Source organism: Rattus norvegicus, chromosome 2 (assembly GCF_036323735.1).
Source record: "Rattus norvegicus strain BN/NHsdMcwi chromosome 2, GRCr8, whole genome shotgun sequence".
Taxonomy (NCBI): domain Eukaryota; kingdom Metazoa; phylum Chordata; class Mammalia; order Rodentia; family Muridae; genus Rattus; species Rattus norvegicus.
In genome coordinates, this window is record NC_086020.1 from 145,672,692 (window position 1) to 145,691,756 (window position 19,065).

Genomic DNA, 19,065 nt, shown 5'->3' on the forward strand with positions numbered 1-19,065 from the left:
TTCTCTGAAAAAGTATACTCAAATAAAGCATGTTTTAATTTTTAAGGAATTTAAAAACGCATTATCCGATATCTAACCAAACCTCAGATTTCCGTTAAACCCATGCTTGGATTTATACATGCAAGTGGAGAAAAGGATCTCTTCATTGAGTTTGTAAATCTGACTCATTTGATAACCCACTAATGTTACTTGAACTAAACGGCAAATAGACATTGCAAACACACAGTCTGAAGACTTGACAGTAAAATAGCTGATGTTTACCTTGCAGTCTGACCCTGGGTACGGGAAAGTGTCCGTGCGGCAGCTCCTGCTGTGTGACAGCAAATAGCACTGGCGTTTTGTCATCTCAGCACTCTGACTTGTCATGTAGAACAAGCCTGCCTTTGTGTGCACTCTGATTTTCTATGTGAATAGAAGAAATGAAACATTTCACCAGTCCAATTTGCAGCTGCTCCATAGACTGCGCTAAGGACTAAAGACATACCAGCTTAAAAAAAGGAAATGTGTCACTGGGAACTTCCTTCTTGTTAGCTTTTGCTTTATTGTAAAGTCAGAATTTTTGCTTCACTTCTCTCTTGCTTTTATATTTTTTTCTTCCTTTTTCTTCTAGAAAGAACTAGGAGACAAGAGGTCAGAAAGCATTGACAAAGTTCGACAGTTGCTGCCTTTGCCAAAGCAGACTTGTGATGTCATCACCTGTGAGCCCATGGGTTCTTTGATTGATACGAAGGGAAACAAAATTGCTGGATTTGACTCCATTGATAAAAAACAGGCAAGAGTAAATGTTTTTTTCTTTGTATATAAATATATCTAGTTATAGAAGCCAAATGACATTTCCTACCTTCTTTGAGGAAACACAAAACATATTAATTGAATCTCTTAATTTTCGAGGGTTTGTTTTTGTCATCAGAGCATAGTAGCTATTGGCATTCCTAAAAAAGCCATTGTCTTTGAAGATCTCCATTTAAAATGCTTATCTGGACTTAAGGAAATTCCTAGAATCTACCAAGAAGTTTAAGTAGCAGCTTAGCATAAAAAATAAAATACAATTATTACTTTATGTCAGGATAGGAAACAAAATATGTATATAAGAGGATGTGGGTTGATAAGAATTTTCAAGTGCTGAGTAATCAGTATTAAGTAAAACTTGGGTTACAACAGTACATAGTCTCCAAGCAGCAGTATAGATGGGCATTTGCTTTATATAAGACACTTTAGAGGGTTCTTAAAATAACAGAATGGCCAGCCTTTCTGTCAAAGAGCACCGAGTAGCCATTGGCACTGCAGTAGCAGAGGTAGATGGTGGAGGGAATTAGTGCCCTCAGTAGGAGGTAGATGCACTTTCAAATGCTATGGGATGTGCAGGTCTTGGTCCAGAGAGGATTAGGAGGCACTGGCGGGGACCCCTTAAGTCACACAGGGAGAGGTAGTCACAACCGGGTTCCTACGATAGTTATTCAGAAAAGTGTTGGACCAGGTGTAAGTTTAAGAAAAGGGAAGAAAGATGACGATTGGTGAGATGAAAAGCCTTGCCACCAGAATTCAGTGTTAGCCCCAATGCCACAGCAGTGTGGCTTTGGGAGGGAAAAAGGAGAAGTCACAGTCAGGTGACTTGGGCTTCCAGCAGAAGCCATCCAGGTTCCATTTAGCTGTGAGTTGTACTCAGAAGGATTTCATCATACAGCAGACAGCAGGGGGCGATGACATTACCTGTGGTGTTAGAAGAAGCCGCTCTCAAAGAGGAAGACAGACAAGAGCAGATCAGTTCACATGCAGGGGGAGGGGGGGTATGTACCCTGGCTGTCTTTTGAGGAGAAATGGCTTTAAATTGGTATGCTGGAGAAGTTACCAAGAAATGTGACCAATTAGTATTACAAGTAAGAGCATTCTGTCTTTGAGAAACGAGATTATCTTACCTGGATCCAGTAAAGATAACTTGGAATGGAAAGGGAAAGATTTAATTTGTGTTATACCTGCTGCTGTAATTAAGTTCTCTGAAAATACTTTATTCAGAGAAGGCCACGTACATATACATGAAATACAGACTAAAATGAAGTCCATGTAGGTTGGATTGAAGTGAATATGAGTCCAATCAGAGGCAAACTATTTATTGACTTTTAAATCTTGTAAATACTAAAAATAATGGATTCCTAAGATGGTTATAATTTAGTATTTTAACACCAACTTCACAAAGGTGCTTGAGAATTATATTTTCTACAGCATACTTGAATGAAAATGTCATTTTATACTAAAATATTGTAGACTACCTTTAGATGCCTCAAGGGATACAGAGGACTGGAGAAACGGGCTTCCAAAGTTCTGAGCCCCAGTCCCTACATCTTAAATGAGCGTTCCTGTCTGCTGAGTTCCCCAAGCCCATTCCAACCACATACGTGCAAGTTTGCCCTGCGAGCTGGGGACAGGCCAGGTTGTGTTGTCACAGAACGTTCTTTTCCCATAGGGTCTCCAGGTCTCTACGAAGCAGAAAGTGTCCCCATGGGACCTGTTTGAGGGTCAGAAGAACCCAGCTCCTCTGTCCTGGGCCTGGTTCGGCACTGTCCGTGTAGACCGGAGGGTTATCAAGTATGAGGAGCAGCACCACTTCCTTCTATACCACACACACACCATGCCCAAGCCCCGAAGCTACTACCTCGAGCCACTGCCCCTACCTCCTGAGGAGGAAGAGGAAGAACCCACATCTCCAGTTTCTCAGGAACCAGAAAGGAAATCAGCCGAGCTGTCAGATCACGGAAAATCTGCAGCAGATGAAGAGAAGAAGACAAAGGGAAGGAAGCGTAAGACAAAATCGAGCTCACGCATCGATGTGAGTGGGGGATGTAAGGAAAAGACTGGGTCACGGGCACCTAGGATGGGATTTACCCATGGCCAAACGATACACCTAGAAACGTTACTAAGAATACTATCAGCTCTCTGATATAGAGTTTCCTGAGGAGTGTCTGTGCTAACAAACTCTCATGGGTGACAGATGCAAAGCTTCTCATTTTCCACTCTACATTTTGGTGTGGGGGCGGGGGGATGTGGGATTTGTTCCCTTTTGAGACTGGCTTAGCTCATTTAATATGAAAATCTCCAGCTCGGTCCATTTTTATGAAAATCACAAGCTCTGGTTGCTCTGGAACTGCTTTGTAGACCAGGTTGCCCTCGACTCAGAAATCTGCCTGCTTCTGCCTCCTAAGTTGCAGGGCTTAAGGCCTGAGCCACCATCGCTGGCTCACTCTACACTTCTAGTAAATGTTTAACTTTAAACTTCAGTAGTGAGTAGTACTGAGTTAATAAACCTCATGATTTCCCTGGGTTTGATTCTGTTTTAAGAGGTTATGATTCTACTTTCTTAAACACTGTCATTAGTAAGTAAGCCTAAGCATCTTGTTTTGAATGATTGGTATTTGCAGCTAATTAACATTTAAAAAATTCCTTCAACTTTTCTCTGAATGAATTTGCATCTGATTTACCCAACAGAGTGGTCCTGAGATTTCTTTCTTTGCCATTGTATCTTCTACCCACTGTTGTTCTCCAACCAGTTTTCAGATCTTATAAAAAGATAAAATAAACCTAGTGTAAGATCATCTCACACTTTTTCTCTTACTTTTTAAATACCTGATACCAATTAGATGATAATTCAGAAATTATTTTATAGCATATGAGATGCATTATTTATAATAGCTTTTTTTTTTTTAAACTTGAAGTTACCTGGGTTTACTTGAGAGAACATTTCAGAACATTTTCTATAGAAGGCAAGGATATTCTTGATTGGCAGGGAGGAAGTACTTAGAGGGATCACTGAGAGTTCATGAACAATTGTTGTTACATTCATCTGTGTCAACACTGAATCCTGCTTCTTCTTGGGTGATAGCTTGGTGATTAACACTTTTAGAGGTGGCTGCTGTCACCTTCAGATGCCATTTTGAGTACCAGTGCCTTCTCTCAAACCTGGGACTCCCTGGCCCACCCATCCACATGGCTGAGGGCAGCTTTTCATATATAAAAGCATTACCTAAATATATTCACAGCCCTCCTCCTGCAGTTGCCTCTTCCCAGTCAGATGACATCCTTTTGTGAAATTGAAGGATACTAAGATTTTCATTGTCCCCCATCTCTAGGGGCATTGCTAGGAAAAGGATGGGTGACAAGGGAGTTGAGACTTTCTGGTGTGATCTTTAGGGTCTGTCTCTACTATGAGGAGGAGAAGGCATGGGCACTTGGGGCATTGCTTTTTTGAGTGCTGCCTTAAAAACTGTGGGTAAGATTCAATAGAGACCCTGATAGAATAGACCCATGGTAAGGCCTTCCAAGATGAGGTCAGCAGGAGACTCTGCAGCTGCTGTCTTCTCTCAGCTATAGGCATTGTCCAGTGTTAATATTAGATAATTTACTTGGTTTTTATTATTATTATTATTTTATTTCTTATGTCTGGGGTAAGGAATTTTCTGTTAGGGGGCTTATATTTGTTAGGTGTCTACTATTGAGCTAAGTACTTTTTAAATCAAAGAAAAATTTAATTTTAAGGAAGTGGGTCACCATATATATTCTCTCCCCTTTCACAAAAAAATAACCTTGAGTTGTGGGTCGGGATCAACTGAGTTAGAAGAACTTATATTGACATGGTTAATGTGTGACATGATTAAGTTAATTCGTTTTTTGATATTTCTGTCGAAGGAGTATCAACAGACCAACATATACCGACTGCCTCCTAACTACTCTCCCATGTCCTCCCAAATGATGCATCATACGCAGCCTGCACTGTGGGGTTACAACCTAGTGAGCCAGCCTCAGCAGCCCAGCTTCTTCCTGCAGAATCAGTCTCTGAATGCAGGTGGGTATGAGATAGGTAACGCTGCGAGACCATTCTGACCAGCAACTCGAGGTTCACCTTGCTTTTAACCTTTATCCTCTACGAAATGAGAATTTCGATACTCTGGTACCGGTTCACATTTTCATAACCCATACCCCTAACCATTTGTTTTTCTTCTTCTGAGATATGATAAGGCTTCAGTCGGACCCAGGAGCTTGCTTCCGTTGTCCCAGTTACATCAGTAGAGGATGAGACAGGAGAATCACTGTGCACTGTTAACATAGCAAGAGCTTAAGTGATGTTCATAAGTAGCTGAAATTGCATGCATGACTTACAGAATTTGTTAGAAGGAGATGGTGCTGCCTAAAGTCTGAGCTACTAAATATAAAGTTGATATGTTTCATGTCTATAAAATATGCCTGTGTTTCTATTGGCTATAATTCCCACTTGTGTTTTAAAAGATCAGGTAGTATGGTGGCTTTCCTTTCTTAATTGAAAACTTTAGAATTAAATCATGAAGCAGTTCAGAAGTAACTGAACTGGATTGGCAAGTAGATTTACATAGTGACACAGAAAACTACCACAGCCATAGTAATTATTCCTGATTGTAGTATTGTTTGGTTCAAGCCCCAAGTACATCTTATAATCCAAATGAGTATTTTCCTAGATAGGAATATTTGCTAATTAGAAATTAATTTAATGGAGAAATGTTTTTAAAGGATGAAAAAGGTTAATTTTATGCATGTGCAGATATGTGCATATATGTGTATATATGACTATGTTCATTCATCACTTTTACCTGTATGTACATACATGTGCTTTTACATTTAATGAAAAATATGTTTATAGCCTTTAGACTGTAGTTCACACAGTAGGCAGGTTCAGTTCATGAGCTGAACATCTCCTCAATCCTTGCACTTGATGCTTTCTGAGCATACAGGTTCTCCCATCTACAGAGTTTATCACCTGCCTCCAGAGGGTTTGTTCTGATCCTGCTCTCACACTGAGGTCCAGCTAGTCCGCCGCTCTGTTCAGAGGTGTAGTGTATGTCCTCTTCCTGGTCTCTGTGCTTCCCTCCGCTTCTGTCTATTGTAGAGCACCAGTAGCTTGACTGGCTTCCTTGGTCACTTATCCTCATTCTCCAGACCATAAGCTCTGTGAAGCTAGATACTTTTGCTCTTGCGTTCCCAGTGATGTCCCTGCAAGTAAGAACAGTGACCCAGTCTTAAACTTTTGTTTGGCTGCATGTGGTGATGTCTGCCTATAGGTATTCAGGAGGCTGAGACAGGGAGACCACTTGAGTTCAGGACTGTATAAACTGATGGCATGTCTGTTCCACGGTAGGGCTAAGGGCAAGTTTTGATTGTAGATACGAGAGTGAGAACAGCCCAAGGCCTCTGGAAGAATCCAGAGCACAGAGAGAAAGTAGACTGAACATGGCCAGGACTGCACATGGTCAGGATATCTGTTAGATAGGGAAGAATGGCAGGGAGAGTGGATAGAGAAAGCATAGTAAGAGAAGCAGGGCGAGAACATAGTCAGATTAGCGGAGCTATACGGAGAAGGAATAGCTGGTGGAGGGAAGCCTGGGAGCTGGAGGGAGTTTAGCAGGTGGGGTGAGAAAGGATAGGGTTGACTTTGATATATGCAATAGGTATTTGTGATACTGAGGGAACCTGGAGGCCAGCATGAGGTTTGACGTACTAATAGGCACCACAGGTAGCTATAAATCCTATCCCTTCTGCCAAATGTAAGGAAATGACTCCTTTTGGTATCAGTTTCACAAGTTGCTGGGTGATGTTGTCTTTTGTCTGACCACCAGAAATCCTCCTAGAGTTTATGTTGAGCTCACTTGTGACATTTGGACAGCCCTTTGGAGGCTGGAGAATTGGAGTTTCCTCTGGACATCAGATTCTGGGCTTCTGTAATCTCTTCTGTAACTGCTTTTCAGCCAGAATTAGGATGTCATTGTTGGGGCCCAGGAAGGCTAGAATAATAATAGGTTTCTCCATTGATGAAACAAGCCAGCTCAAGTCAAATTAATAGTAATTAATAATAAGAGCAGGTTTCTTGGGGTCAGCTCTCAGCACTGGTCTTAGGGAACGAGGTCAGGGAAATCGCTATATAGATGAGGAGACAGAGATGGGGGAACAGAAAGAAAGAAAGAGCATGTGTGTAGAAAGAAGGAATGGGGGTGGGGGGAGATATCTGGGGTGGATGGTGGGTCCTTTTATCCACAGCACACACCTTGGGCACCTGGCAGCAGCAGGTAGTGACTTAAATAATTGCTAAATCCTTGAGAGCAGGTCAGAGGATTTGCCTGAATATTAATAGGGTTAGGGTTAGGGGTACTGGGTTTGAAGTCTAACATGGAATACTGGTCACAGGCTGGGAAGGGAAAGGAATCAAGTAATGGTGGGGGGCATTTGCCAGAAGCATCTTGTTCACTGACACAGGCTGAAGAGACAGAGAGCAATCACAGTGGTTGGACTGGTTTCTATCAGCTACTGCAAGTCTAGGGCTTACCAGTTCTGCAGGACCACCTGGGCTGGCATGATACTGCCCATTTTTTGGAGCAGTTTGTAGGCCTCAGTTGATTCCTGGATGGTGTCTGTTTGCTGAGTGTTATCTTCTTAGACAGGTATACTCTACAGATAGGAGGTAAAGTTAAGACACTTGGGGGTGGGGTGGGGGAATTGTAGTTTGGTTATACACTTGAAACTTCCAGGCCTATGGTCCTGGTAGTCAGGGTAGTGGTCAAATGAAGTCTCAAGGCCCAGGGATGGAAAGATCCCACCTTCAGGGATAGGCAGCAGGCTAAAAAGCTTAAGCTGTTAACTGACAGAGTAGTTATCTAGAGTCCATTAGACCTGGGACAGGTGGACCCAAGTCATGACTCCTGAAGCTCACATACATTTTTTAAAAGGTTGCAAAAAGAGATGAAAGATTTAAGTATGTTAGTATTACCACTGTTTTGTAATCTGTACTGAATCTTCTTTGTGGAAAAAACAGCAGCTAACAAATATCTATAAACAGCTGGAGTAGACTCCTGCTTTTTGAGCTGTAGCAAAACTTGAGTACCTAGAGGGTTGGTTCTGGGTTAAAAGCATGAACACTCAACTCTGTTCAGAGTGAGTGAGATAGAAAGATAGATAGATAGATAGATGGATGGATGGATGGATGGATGGATGGATGGATGGATGGATGGATGGATAGATAGATAGATAGATAGATAGATAGATAGATAGATAGATAGATAAATGGATAGATAATGACAAAGTTTTCAGCATAGTGGGAAATAGTTGTAGTCTCTACTTGGAAAACAAATAAAGGAAATTTAAATGTTTAGCCTGTGACTATGATAACAGTAGCCAGTGCTGTACCAAGGCTAGATTAATAGTTTATCAGAATTCCACTGATTAATATGTTAAAACTCTGAAGTTTTGAATCTTAACATCAGGTATCATCTTTAAGTTCCACAAACCTTAAATCACTTCCTCAGACCTCTTCAGCCTGTGTTTATATATCTTAAATCACTTCCTCAGACCTCTTCAGCCTGTGTTTATATATCTTAAATCACTTCCTTAGCCCCACACAGCTTGTATTTACATACCTCAGATTGCTTCTTTATACCCTTACAATTTACATAAGCTTTCAGTCCCCCACCCACACCCCACAACAGACCATTTGCCATGACATATAGGTGGTTGATTACTGAGAGCAGTCATTGAAAAGCAGGTTCTTTTAAATAAGGGAAAATAGTAAAAAGTAGACTTTTTTAGTTAGTATTAGCAGTGTGATAGCTGGAGTTTGGTTTTACATTGAAGTTTATTTTGTGAGTCTCTCTTTTTCACTGTGTAGCCTGTAAGGGAGGTAAACCTCTCTGTGAGTCTGCCTTTCTCAGCAGGAGACCTAGTAGCTCTGGTAAAGCAAGGTCTGATTTTTTGCTTCTGAAACAGACTGACCAGACAGCCAACTGCAGCCTTGCACTGGCTAAAGTAGGCTTCCTGCTGCTAAACTGGAAGCTCCAGTTAGCCATCAACACCATCAAAGATCTGAGAAGGAGAAATTTGAGAGGGAATATAACCTAAACCACCTCTGTATCAATTAAAATGGCAGAGACGTAACTGCTAGCTGGACACCCGCCCTGGCCTTGTCCACAGTGATCTCTATGACTTTCTTGGGGGCAAAGGTCATCAATCTTTAACTATCACACAGGACAACAGTAAGCGTTCAGCTACGAGACCCAGAATATTTGAGAGACTTTTCCAGTGGAGGGTGAACCTGGGAAAACTGACCTGCCTTGGTGAAGTTGAACAGGGCAGTCAGTCAAGTGTGTCTGCAGCTTGCGCAGGGTCCTGGTGGCATCGAACAGTCCTTTGCCCAGTAGTCATCGTTACCAGGGTCCAGTTGGAGCTCGTTGCTAACCATCTTCTTTGGACACATACTCTTGTTATCCATATATAGATCTCAATGTGAGTGATTTAAGAAAATAGGGAATATTAAGTAATAAGTTTAAAGTAGCACTCTGTAGATGGTAAGGAGAATCACCTAGTAGAAATGCACTGAACATTTTAGACAGATTTCTGACAGCAGACTGCAGTCTGGCTTCCATTTTCCTGTTCCTGTAAGGAGTGCACTGTCCGTAGTTTAGTTCTGTGGGTTCTTAGGTACATTCACATCTTGCTGCAGTCAGGTTACCTGGACAGAGCACTCAGTTCTTTCCAAGTGCCCTTTCCAAGTACGCCTCTGAGTGACCGATGCTCACACTGCTTTCTGTGGTGCTGAGTTTGAAGGATGCCTCCCAAGCAAGCGGCTATAAAATGCTTTTCTCTCATACACACTGCCTTAAAAAAAAAAAAAATAAGGAAAGAGAAACCTCTTTTGTGAGATGTGTGCTTAGACCTTTTCTCATTTGTATATTTATCAAGGAATGTAGATGATTCCTGAGGGAAAGATTGTCATTTACTACAAAGCCTCCAGTTGTAGAAATCCAAGTTTTTCTAATTCATGAAGGCCTTAACAAATTGTGGAGGCAAAATCTTTAGGATTTTTTTTCTTTTTTTTAGTCTCTTGAGCAAGCATGTTCAAAGAGATGTTTGTAAAATTTGAAGTTTTTGAGTATTTCAAGTTTTTAGAGTGTTTTTATTGTTCTGTTTTACAAAATAGTCATTTTCTTTATTTTTGATATATTTCAGTTAAAGTAAAATTATATGACTTTCCCTTCCTTCTCCTCACTCCAACCGCTGTCTTTCCTCACTCCATCTCTCCCATGTTCCTTCTTTCTAACACCTCCTAACCCATGTCACCCCATTTTCAGTTGATGGCCTCCTTTCCATACAACTCAGATGCACAAACATAAGCACACCATGCGGAGCCCATCTTCGGTGTTTGTATGTATATGACTTCAGGGCTGATCATTTTATAACTGATAATTAATTAGGGGCCGCAATCCTGGGAGAGTGTCCCTTCTTCCTTCCTTCCCCTCTCACAGCCATGCCTTGCCTGTGATTCTTTGAGTACTTGTTGGATCCCACTAGATATTCCCCCATTCTGCATGTTAGCATGATTGTTGACATTGTCATTGTTGGGTCCTTTTTAAGCAGCTCTTTCTAGGAGATACTATCTCAGATCAGATTTCCTGATCCTCTGGCTCTTAGGATCTCCCTCTCACTCTTTCACGATGCTCCTGCCTTCATATAGGAGTTGCATTGGAGAAGTATGTGCTGGGGCTGGGCTCCCACATCTGCAATGTCTTGCCCAGTGATGTTTTTCGGTGACAGTCTCTCTTTGCTATGAGGAAAGGCTTTTTTGATGAAGGGTCTGTGAGTATAAGGAAATGATTTAGAATGTGGGAAGGATGAATGCTGGTCTAGTAAGTTGCTGGTAATAGGTTCTTTTCTGAGATTCATGACAGTTGGCTAGATTCCTCCAACCAGGTGTTATTTCTTTCCTTAAATCCCACAGCTGCTGATGAACACCGCTACTGTACCTTTCCTACCTTTCCGGTTTTCTTGCCAGGGTGGTCACTATTGTGGGTCACAGTGCTTTCTGGTGCTATAGAAATTAGACCATAGGAAGGAGGAAGCTTTCACCTTAGATCCAGTTCGAGTCCTCTGATTCTATGCTCTAAGTCTTCTGCCCTTGAGAGGTAACCAGGGCCAATTGCAATGGCTTATTTGGTTTGGAGTCATTTGGACTACCTTAACCAACAAGTCGAATAGAGATTTTCATACCTGGTATTGGGGTATTTGTTAGAGTCTGTGGTTCTTGTGGGGAGCATTGTCACTGACATAATGTAAGAAGTCATTTCTCCACTGGGGAAATGAGCCAGTTCAAGCCAGATTAGATTATATTAAATCTAGGCTTATTGGGAAGCTGCTCCTGGACAGGGTTATTCAATGGCCCGGGGGAAGGAGGTCAGGGAATTCTCCATGGGAAGGGAGAGAGAGGAGAGTAAGAAGAGAGAGAAAGAAAGAGCATGTAGGCAGAGAGAGGAGGAGGAAGAGAAGGAGGAGGAGGAAGAAGAGGAGGAAGAAGAGGAGGAAGAAGAGGAGGAAGAGGAGGAAGAGGAGGAAGGAGACCAAACTATCTGGATTTTATAGTCTTTTAAAAGACTCTGGGGGAAGGGAAACCCAGCTCTTGGGCTGGAAAATTCATTGTTGGGGGTGGGGTATGCCACATAGGGACTCCAGGATTCTGGGAGAACCTGGAGGCCAGATCTGCTTTGGTATGTGAAATATGTACCTGAGTCCCATATCCCAGGATCTGAAACCAAACATCAAGCTGTGTGTGTGTGTGTGTGCGCGCGCGCGCGCGTGCGTGCGTGTGTGTGTGTGTGTGTGTGTGTGTGTGTGTGTGTGTGTGTGATTTTAGGTAAAAATTATAAACTGGCATGATTCCTCGAGACTTTATCAAACAACCTCAGTGCTATTTGACCCTCCTTCATCTTCTTTCTCCAATTAGAGGCTCTTTCCTGGCTTATGAAACTTTGCAAGATATAAGGCACTGACTGTTTCCTTCAAGTAATACATTCCTGAGTGGTGTACATGGCCTATGACCCCTATAACTGATGTTTTGTGCTGACCCAGTTTGTTTCAGGCATTGCGTTTTATCCACTGATGTGCAGCCTCCATGCAGAAGTTGTAAAGCATTTTTATTCATGCCCACCATTGCTTTTTATCCTATGGACACAAGGCAGCTCTAAGCAGAACGCCAATGCTTGGGGCTAGCAGGGCAGTATCTTATTTTATGACTCAAAAAAGTAGGAACGGTGAAATTTCTGTGTTGCTTCTGACAGGCTTCCTCTTGGTTGCTTTTATAGGTGGCTCCAGATTGGACCCCGCAGGCTCCTTTGTCCCAACCAATACCAAGCAAGCTTTGTCCAACATGCTGCAGAGACGCTCAGGCGCCATGCTGCAGCCACCCTCCCTTCATGCAGTCACGTCTCAGCAGCAGCTGCTACAGATGAAGCTTTTGCAGCAGCAGCAGCAGCAACAGCAGCAGCAGCAGCAGCAGCAGCAGCAGCAGCGGCTTCTCAGGCAGGCCCAGACTCGACCTTTCCAACAGGTTTGTTCAGAACCAGCCCTGGCATCCTCCTTATGTGGTCCCCTCCTATAGCTAGGAATGAGTTTGGGGTGTGGTGCATAATCTTGCTATGTGTATATCTCTGTACATATGTGGTCAGAGGGGTGTTTATTCAGGTTCATGAGTATTCCTCTTCTTCTGTATTTCGTTATTGACCTTGAGAGGAAGCCCAAAGTGCGAAGGACTCAGCCATTCCGATGTCGGCCTCTTCCTTCGAGGTGACCCTGTCAGCCTCCATTGTATTGTACAATCACTACCGTGTTGTGTATTCATTTTTGTCACTCCTTATCTGCATATCTTCACACATAATTCTTTGATTTCATGCCTCTACTGTCATGATGCTTCTCTCCTCTGTTGTTTTAAGCATTCAATCAGTAAGGTCTGCATCAGACAATAAGCAAATTGTAAACAGTGGTCCATATATGGAATTTGTGCATGTGTGTCAAATGCTGGAGATGGTGCCTAGAGCCTCGTATATGATGGGTAAACACTTTACCCTTGAAGGACATGCTAGTACATGAATATTGAGTATAGTTTGTGTTTGTTTGCTTAGGCTTGTGTTTTGTTTTGTTTTGTTTTGTTTGTGTTTTGAGCCAGGGTCTCAGTATGTAGCCCTGGCTGACCTGGAACTTACTAGTAAACCAGGCTGGCTTCAGATTCAGAGATCCCCCTGCTTCTGCCTCCTGAGTACTACGATTAAAAGAGCCCCTCACCATGTGCCCCACTTTTGGGTTAAACAAACATTAGTTTTTGATTGATTTTCTGATTCGTATGCCCTATAATTCACAGTGTTTGTATGGGAAAAAGTGGCAGAAATGCCGCATGCCTACCTTGACGCAGACTTGTGAAATCTGTAGCTCTGTATGAGTACAGATGAGGACAGGAATGGCGGAGGGTTGCAGCCGCCTTTTCCAGTTTTGGAACCTTTTCTGTATTTTCCAGTTTCACTGTTGTGATAACAAAAGCCAACAGAGCCCTTTCTATGCTGAACCAGCCCTGTATGCTTTAAATGGATTAGTTCTTTAGACCCCACACAACCCCATAAGGAGTGAGTACCTTTGGGACCTTAAATGTGCCAGCCAGGCTGCAGGTGTCCTACTCTGAGCAAAACAAGAAAACTTGACAATGCCCCGGGATTCCAGGGCTTTTGATTTACTCTAGTCCTGGCTCTCCATACCTGGCTCCTGTGTACCTGAGCGTGTCCTCATTACCACTTGGTGACAGGAAGATGAGGTGAAGAGATTCCTTATGCACTCTTAAAAGCTGTCCTTTTAAAACTGCTCTGTAAACTGACCTATGAGGACACTAAGCAGAATTATCATGGGCTTGCTTTCCCCTTACTCTATCAACTGCTTAAACTCCTTGGGTATCAGGTAAGATGGGCAGAGTTGCTCAGTACACACAACTGATAAGAACTTGAGTAAAATGCTTTAAAATAATACTGATTTTGCTTAAATAAGCAACACGTTTGGAGCCATTGAAGCCCTCATTGAGGTTTTAGCTGTTCTTTCTTGGGGGGTGGGGGGTAAGCTTGCTCTTGCTTCAAATTCTCTCTTTTTTAAATTATTTATTTTATGTGCACTGGTGTTTTGACTGCTTGTATGTCTGTGTGAGGGTGTCAGATCCCCTGGAATAGGAATTACAGACAATCGTGAGCTGCCATGTAGGGGCTGGGAATTGAACCTGGGTCTCCTGGAAGAGCAGCCAGTGCTCTTAACCACTAGGCCATGTCTCCAGCCCATCTTACTTCAAATTTGCTCGCTCTTTTATCACAACTCTGAACTTCTCTGCGTTGTAGCTCACTTTCAAACTGTCACTGCCGAACTTAGTTACTACTGAATGTGGTTCTGAGCACTGGAGGAAAGGTCACTGGCATACAGGTAACTATGGCAACTAAGGAGTTTGGTGAGGCAGCATAGTCAAAGGCATTGCACAGGCATTGCACAGGCCTTCCTCCAAGCACTCAAACAGAACTCAGTGACTTTTGTCTCCTGCAGAGTCGTGCTGATTGAATGCTCGTGTTTCCGTACTAGTTCTTCTTGGCCAGCACTTTGGCTTTGTTTCGGTTTCTTCTTCATCCCAATTGTTTTCTCCTACAAGGTCATGTATGTCTTCTTCAGACAGTCAGTCAGTCTTAGCATCAGCCTGCGCCTCACACTTTTCCCCAACTAAAAACAACTTTGAAGTTCCCAGTGCTCGACTAACAGATAAGCTGTTTATATCACTCTTCTTCGTGTGTTGGCCAGTGGAGGAGGATGTGAACCCTGCTGCAGGTCAAGCTCAGGCCTTGTATAACAGCATAGGCAAGTGCTTTTACCATTGAGCTAAACCTCCAACCCCTCTCAGAAGAATGCATAGTTATACAGCCATATGGGCAGGAACCCTTCAGAATAATCAAGCAAGATACACATGCAGTGTCTGAATGGTACTGAGGTACTCTTTGTGAGACAGTGGACTTCTCCCCCTCTCTTCATGGGCCAAGTCACTTCTTAGTCAAGTCACTGTTGTCGTGCTGTGAAACACACCATGTCCACAGTGACTCTTACAAAGGAGAGCATTAAACTGGGGCCTGCTTACAGTTTCAGAGGTTTAGTGCATTATCAGCCTGGAAGGCAGCCTGGTGGCTTGCAGGCAGACATGGTGCTGGAGAAGGAGCCAAGAGTTCTCCATCTGGACCTTCAAGCAGTAGGAAGAGAATCACTGTCTCTGGCTTGGGTTTCTGAAACCCCAAAGCCTTACCCACCAGTGACACACTTCCTCCAGCAAAGCTACACCTACTCCCACAATACTTCTTAATGTCTCTCAGGTACCATCACTCCCTAATGACTAGTTATTCAAGTAAATGGGCCTATGGGGGCCATTTCTATATGAGCCACCCACAGTAATATTTGTTATTAACATGTCTGGAATGTAACCAAATAATGTTGTTGTGGAGGGAAAAGGAATCTCCTTTTGATAATTATTTGAAATCTAGAGCAATGGTAGAACTATGTGAAATACAAGTTATATTAATAACATATGGACACAGTAGGTTTTTTTTAAGCACTAATTATTTCATGACAAAATAACAGAGATATTGATCCTAACTTGGAAGGAATGCTTTCTCAGGTTAAATCCCCATACCCGAAGCTAGACAAGAGCTAGTAATATTTTTGGTTTGGATTTATGTCCCCCAACAAGCTTTTTCCACTTTTTGTAGATAACAATATGAACATAGAATGTGACTCCTTTATAATCCTCTCTGGCAAGAAGTCTATTTCCTAGGTGTAGATATATTGAGAATCCTTTGATAGCTGGTCTTGGAATTTTATCAGACACTTTCCAGGCTCCACTGTGGCTGCTTCTGCTGCCACGCTTGTTGGCTTGGGTCTCTTTTTACCTTCCCTTTACCTACTGAGGACACTTCGGAAACCTAGGAAGTGTTGAATAAATGCATATATGATGTAAGGAGCCATTCTCAGGCATCTAGAGCTTCCCAGAAGCCTTACCCTCCACAGCGTTATTTCTACCCACACGATCCCGACTTAGCTGGGTGCTTCTAGATGACCTTGGCTATGGCCATTTTGAACCCTAAATGCACATGAGACGTAAGTGCTGAGGTCTGTCAGTGTTTCAGTCCTTACAGAGTGTCTGCAGCCTCTTTCCATCTAACAAAGCGATGAATTATGCAGAATCCTGCCCTTTACCTGATACAAGGCTAAAATACATCATTAATAACCTTCTAGTCCTCTGTAGGACCCTCAGTGAGTCATGCAATTTTCTGTTACAGGTGCTAATGCCAAGATTCAAGAGAAAAGAAGGACCAAGTCTAAGATTATCCAAATTAAAGCAAGCTATATTTGGCTGCACTCTAGATTGGCCATCCAGCTGTCTTTCCCTCAGGGTTTTTGAGAGCAGCCCTCTACTGGCCTCTTGAAGTTCTTCTTATAAGAGGGAAAAGGTGTTCACAGGTGGCAGAAGGCTTGGTAGTTATTCAGTGTTAAAGGGATGCAATGAAAGGGGAGAAACAAAGGCAAGGATATGCCTCAAGTGAATGGGGGTTGTAAGTAGCCACAAAGGCAAAGATAGACATCAGTGAATGGGGGTTACAGGCAGTTTTTACCAGACCAGGAACTTACTCTTGATTGCAGATAGAAGCCTTAATTAGCCAGGGATTGGACACAGGACAAGCAGATTTATCTCCTAGCTAGATTTTAACACTAAGCAAACTGTTTTAGCTATAAACAGAACTCTTACCCTGTAAGGTGTGTTCTGATTTGGCCTGACATCAGCCTGTGAGGTATTCGTTCAGGCTTCGTTCTCACACCGACAACCTTGTATTTCTTTTTGAATGTCTGAAGATACTGTCTTGGCATCTCACTGTGGATGAGATGCTGATAGCTGTAACTGAGTATCCCTTACATCTGTAGCCCCTGTTGGCATGAACAAAGACGATTTGGCAAAGGAGCCTCTTTTCATTCCTCCCCATTTCTGACTTTATCGAGATACTGGTTGACCTCTGTTATTCCTCTCCGTCTCTACTTTTAGAAGAGATTCTGTTTCTGTTACACACTAGCTCTGCGCCTCAGTCTCATCCATGAGCTGGTGCCGATACAGGGCTAGTGTGATTGTGAAACTCGTGATTTGACACAGGCATCAATCCAGGGGACTATGGCTGGCTCGAAGATGTTCGATATTACGCTTATCTTCTTGATTTACTAGCATCATGCTTATACCTTCCTTATTTGAGGGTACTAGCTCACAGAAATACCCTTCTCCTTAACAGCGGATAGAAACATGTCAGCTGTGTTTCAGGTATAATTACATTAATTTTCTCTAATAAGATTGCCATGTTTGCTCTGTGGAATGGACAAGGTAAGAGCAGTTTTACTTGGTTTTCTAACAGTTGTTTTACTTTCCCAGAGCAGTACAAGTTTATTATCTAAATTACATCACATAAACCACGATGCCCTCACTCCGGCTTCCATGTTAGGCGTGTTACATTTGTGCATACCCTATGAGAAATGTCATGGGAATATCATAAAAGATAGAATGTCGGTTATAACCATGCAAAGTACTGATCGAATTATTTTCCGTTACCTGTTTCTTATATTTAGTATTTCTTTCCAGCAGCAAGAACTTTTCCCCTTACCAATACTATGTTAAGCATTTTAGGAAGGGGTTTACCCAAGGAATCTTGAGCTTTGACTAAAGAAAACAAAAAACATATGTCTCAATATGTGGTGTTATGTTTTCCTGATTTTGTTCAGTGTATAAAACCATTTTTGCCCTTATTTGTAACGGTGAAGCCAGGCCATTTATATTCTAAATACAGGGGTATTAGACAGAAGGTATTTAGCTTATATTTATTGAGACAAATTTGGCATAAAGCAGTTAACCATAGGCTACTGGTGTTAAAATATAATGTGGCAGGATTTGGTGCAAAAGAGGTTCACTGGGGAAGGAGGGAAAGGAGGGATCTGGGAAAGGATAGAGGCAGACAAGTGTACATGTAGACAGACAGACAGACGGGCAGACAGACAGCAGAGAGAGCCATGAGGGCAGAGAAGGAGGCAGAGAGGACACCTGTTCAGAGGACAGAGAGAGCATGCAAAGAGAGGGGGCTCGGCATTTTTACCTGGAGCACACGCCGGGGCAGCAGCAAGGTGATGTGAGCATTTGCTAGGTCCCTGAGAGAAGGCCTGTATACTGACAGCTAATAATGGATCACTTTTGTGATCACACAGAGAAGGTTGTTGACAGAAACTGGAGATGTGTGGCCCTTGCAAGCATTATATGACTTGGTAAGCAAATTTAGTTATAATCATGGAGGTAGGTAGTTGAAGAAAGAAAGGAAGGCAGAATCAGAGCGTCCCAGAATTGGTAAATGCTTGACAAAAGTCAATCTGTGACCACACACACACACGGCTTATGGATTGCTGCGGCCATTCAAATTGTACACTGACCCATGACTGGGTGATTGATCTCATAACTTAGGCATAGGTTTTATTGTCTCGGAGCCTATTGTCTTTGCTTTTGCTCTCTCCCATTCTCTCTTTGGTTGTATATTTAAAGAAAATAGACAAAAGAAAAGAAGCACCATGTTCTTTCCTCATGTTGACTTATTAAATAACAGTGTTCCACCCATCATGGCTTTTTTTTTATGCTTATTTTGTTGAAGGCTAAACTTTATAGATGTGACTGGAGATCTTGTATTTTCTCTCGTCTCCTTCCCTTTCTATTAAGGGGCAATCACTACCATGAATGTTTGGTGCTTTTACTGCACATTGACTCCATCAATGTAATTACTGTCCTGGATTACTTTACAAATCGATGGAGTATATAAATAATGTCACACATGTATTTTACTGTTCTGTAATTCACTATTTTTGTTACCTTATATTTTCCTGATGATATGAAATTTAGGTTTTTTAAATTACTTTGTCATTCATGTTTTCTGATGGATAACTGTCCAGAACACGAGAACTGAGCGTACTTTAAATGATGGTCTTTTTTTTCCCCTCCGTGGTTCTGTGGATTATAGCCTGCTTATTGAAGACCTGACAGCTAACGTCCACACATACATGAATATATACCATGTTTACCTTCTGGGCTCTGGGTTACCTCCCTCTGGATGATTTTACCCCTAGCTATATACATTTACCTGCAAAATTTTGGATTTCAGG

At 42.4% G+C, this 19,065-nt stretch overlaps 2 protein-coding genes across 13 annotated transcripts in view; one reads left to right on the forward strand and one right to left on the reverse strand.

Moving 5' to 3' along the window:
• Nucleotides 1-503, reverse strand: part of P2ry12 (purinergic receptor P2Y12) — a 41,708-nt gene extending 41,205 nt beyond the window's left edge. Inside the window, exon 1 of one of the 3 annotated variants that reach the window (XM_006232407.5) lies at nt 262-503. The gene's annotated coding sequence lies outside the window, so the exon portion shown is untranslated. The remainder of the gene's footprint in view (nt 1-261) is intronic. The other 2 variants (XM_063282498.1, XM_063282499.1) reach the window with 2 other exon arrangements.
• The window catches only part of Med12l (mediator complex subunit 12L), a 323,000-nt gene that overhangs the window by 269,374 nt on the left and 34,561 nt on the right, over nt 1-19,065 (forward strand). For all 10 annotated transcript variants that reach the window (XM_039103686.1, XM_039103693.1, XM_039103694.1 and 7 more), the window contains 4 exons: nt 611-772; nt 2,462-2,824; nt 4,678-4,834; nt 12,138-12,382. In XM_039103686.1, coding sequence (XP_038959614.1) covers nt 611-772; nt 2,462-2,824; nt 4,678-4,834; nt 12,138-12,382 — 927 coding nt within the window. The remainder of the gene's footprint in view (nt 1-610; nt 773-2,461; nt 2,825-4,677; nt 4,835-12,137; nt 12,383-19,065) is intronic.